This window comes from Gastrolobium bilobum, unplaced genomic scaffold, assembly GCF_033153095.1.
Source record: "Gastrolobium bilobum isolate Gb01-03AN ecotype WA unplaced genomic scaffold, APGP_CSIRO_Gbil_v1 utg68007, whole genome shotgun sequence".
NCBI lineage: Eukaryota > Viridiplantae > Streptophyta > Magnoliopsida > Fabales > Fabaceae > Gastrolobium > Gastrolobium bilobum.
Window position 1 is genome coordinate 1 of NW_026898787.1, and position 2,338 is coordinate 2,338.

Genomic DNA, 2,338 nt, shown 5'->3' on the forward strand with positions numbered 1-2,338 from the left:
TACATAATAACTTTTATGATTAAAAAATTCATGTATGAATTTGGTGATAAAAATGATTAATTATTAGATACGATTGGCTTATTTAAGTAGGATTATTAAAATAATAATAATCTATTTAGCTGGCTGATATAACACAAGTTTAGGGGCTTTTTGACCCTTATGTCCCTTAATTAATAATTAATTACCAAATTGCCCCTCATTCAAAACTATTTCAAAAATTTACCCTCCCCAACAAACATAACACCAATCTGCCCTGTTTGACCGTTGACCACGAAGCCTACATGGGTACACCATTACCTACCCGGGTAAATTTTGAAACTTTTTATCTACCCGAGTATGTAGGGGTGTACCCGGGTAGAGTTCTTGAATCTGGGAAAATGTTTGAATTATTTACCCGGGTACGGAGCAGTGTACCCGGGTAAATCGCGTCCAGAAACCCCAATATGTATGGGTTTCGGCCATTGTTGCGAGGTATAGGGTTTTTGAAACCCCAAATTGGTTCCTATAGTTGTTTACTACAATGGGAGGCATTTTGAAGGTCCGAACGGTGTCCGATTTGAAGGAAAAACAAAAACGATGAAAATCAAAGTGGGCACTACATGCAATGAACTGAAGGAGAGAATTCTTCAAAAAATGGGGTCAGAAGGCATACATTCCATCCACCGCATGATAGCCAGGTTAGAGACTGTAGTGGATATGGATACAATATACTACATTGGAAACGATATAAATGATGATGAAGATGTGGAGTTCGTAACAGATGCGTTTGTTGAATGGAAAGTATTAAAATATATTGAGATATATGTTGAAGTTGATGTTGGACAATCTTCATCTTTACCGGTGCATACAACCACTACTGCACACTGTACCGGTCAAGAAGATACAGTTGTACGATCTTCTGCACCTCCTCAGGTAGCATGGGATGAGGATGAAGAGGATGAAGACGAGGACTATGTGGACAGCGAAGATGAGGGAGAACCTGAAAGTGCTATTCCAGAAGGTGATTCGTCAGACACTGACGTGGACGGTAATTTTGAGGCTGACATGAGCGCCGTAAGTCTCGGTACCCCAGCCTTGTCACCACTTCATGTCGACCCAGTCAGTAGTGGTAAGTTATTAAATTTGAATATTTGCTTTAGACAATTTATTATTTGTGGTAAGTTATTAAATTTGACATGATCTTTAGATGCAGGGTCTGAGGAGCCATTCTGGAATGAAAGCCAACATTATTCATTCATTAACTGGGCGCACCCTAATGACGAGTTGGAGATCCTATATGGCGATGATGACTTGCACGGAGGTTGGAAGTTAGGAGATCCGTTATTTGTGCAACAAGAATTTGGGTCCAAACCAGAATTGCAACATGCTGTGAAAATACATTGTATGAAGGGGCGCAGGACAGCCATAGTTGAAAAAAGCGACGAGTCAAGATTTGTTATGAAGTGTAAAAACCATGCTGACGGTTGTCCCTGGTATATGAGGGCAATTAAGCCGAAGAAGGGAGCTAACTGGGTGGTCCGTAAATGGGGTCAAGGTCACACATGCCTAAATCAAGGCCTAGCACAGGATCATAGACAGTTGGATTCAAATGTCATTTGTGCGGCTATAATGAGTATGTATTCTACTGTTTATTTAATGATTCAGATTAATTGAGAATATGGTAAAGTTAATTTTTTTTTCCAGATATGTTAAAGGAAGATCCATCCACAAGACCAGCTCTGATACAGGAGAGGATACAGGGAACATATGGATACAACATAACGTACAGGAAGGCCTGGAAGGCAAAAATGAAGGCCATCGTTAAGTTGTTTGGTGACTGGGAGAAATCGTACGCATTCTTGCCAAATTGGCTGAAGTATATGACGGAGGTGAATGTGGGTTCTGTGTTCAAACTTGATACAAATCAATGTTTTGATGAACGTCGGGTTTATACAGACAGGGCCGTATTTCAAAGGGTTTTTTGGACATTTCACCAATGCATTGAAGCATTCAAACACTGCAAGCCTATAATTCAAATTGACGGCACTCATCTGTATGGGAAGTACAGAGGTATTCTATTGATTGCAACATCTCAGGATGGAGATGGATTTCTGCTCCCTATTGCCTTTGCTGTTGTTCCTCCAGGTGAGTAAATAATTTTGCTTTGGGGTATGTGAAAGCATGTGACCCTTCTTTGCCACTTCATACTGTAAATAATTTCTGAGCTCATCCCTATTGACTTTGTTGTTGTTCCTCCAGGTGAGAGGTTGGATGATTGGTCCTGGTTTCTTAGCCTTTTACGTTTTCATGTCACACATAGGCATGGTATTTGTCTAATATCCGATCGTCATCGAAGCAT

The 2,338-nt window shown here is 40.2% G+C and overlaps 1 protein-coding gene across 1 annotated transcript; it reads left to right on the plus strand.

The window, feature by feature from the left end:
• The first annotated feature begins 1,435 nt into the window (after window positions 1–1,435).
• On the plus strand, window positions 1,436–2,132 carry LOC133284134 (uncharacterized). The gene is made up of 2 exons (XM_061481125.1): window positions 1,436–1,612; window positions 1,684–2,132. Exons 1-2 carry the CDS (start codon window positions 1,438–1,440, stop codon window positions 2,130–2,132), a joined length of 624 nt encoding a protein of 207 aa, XP_061337109.1. The 5' UTR covers window positions 1,436–1,437.
• The last annotated feature ends 206 nt before the right edge of the window (window positions 2,133–2,338 follow it).

Bases quoted from the DNA above. Each gene is read 5' to 3' on its own strand.
- LOC133284134 (XM_061481125.1), top strand. From the start codon at position 1,438: ATGAAGTGTAAAAACCATGCTGACGGTTGTCCCTGGTATATGAGGGCA. The intron at 1,613-1,683 runs GTATGTATTCTA...TTTTTTTTCCAG, and splicing joins CATTTGTGCGGCTATAATGA to ATATGTTAAAGGAAGATCCA.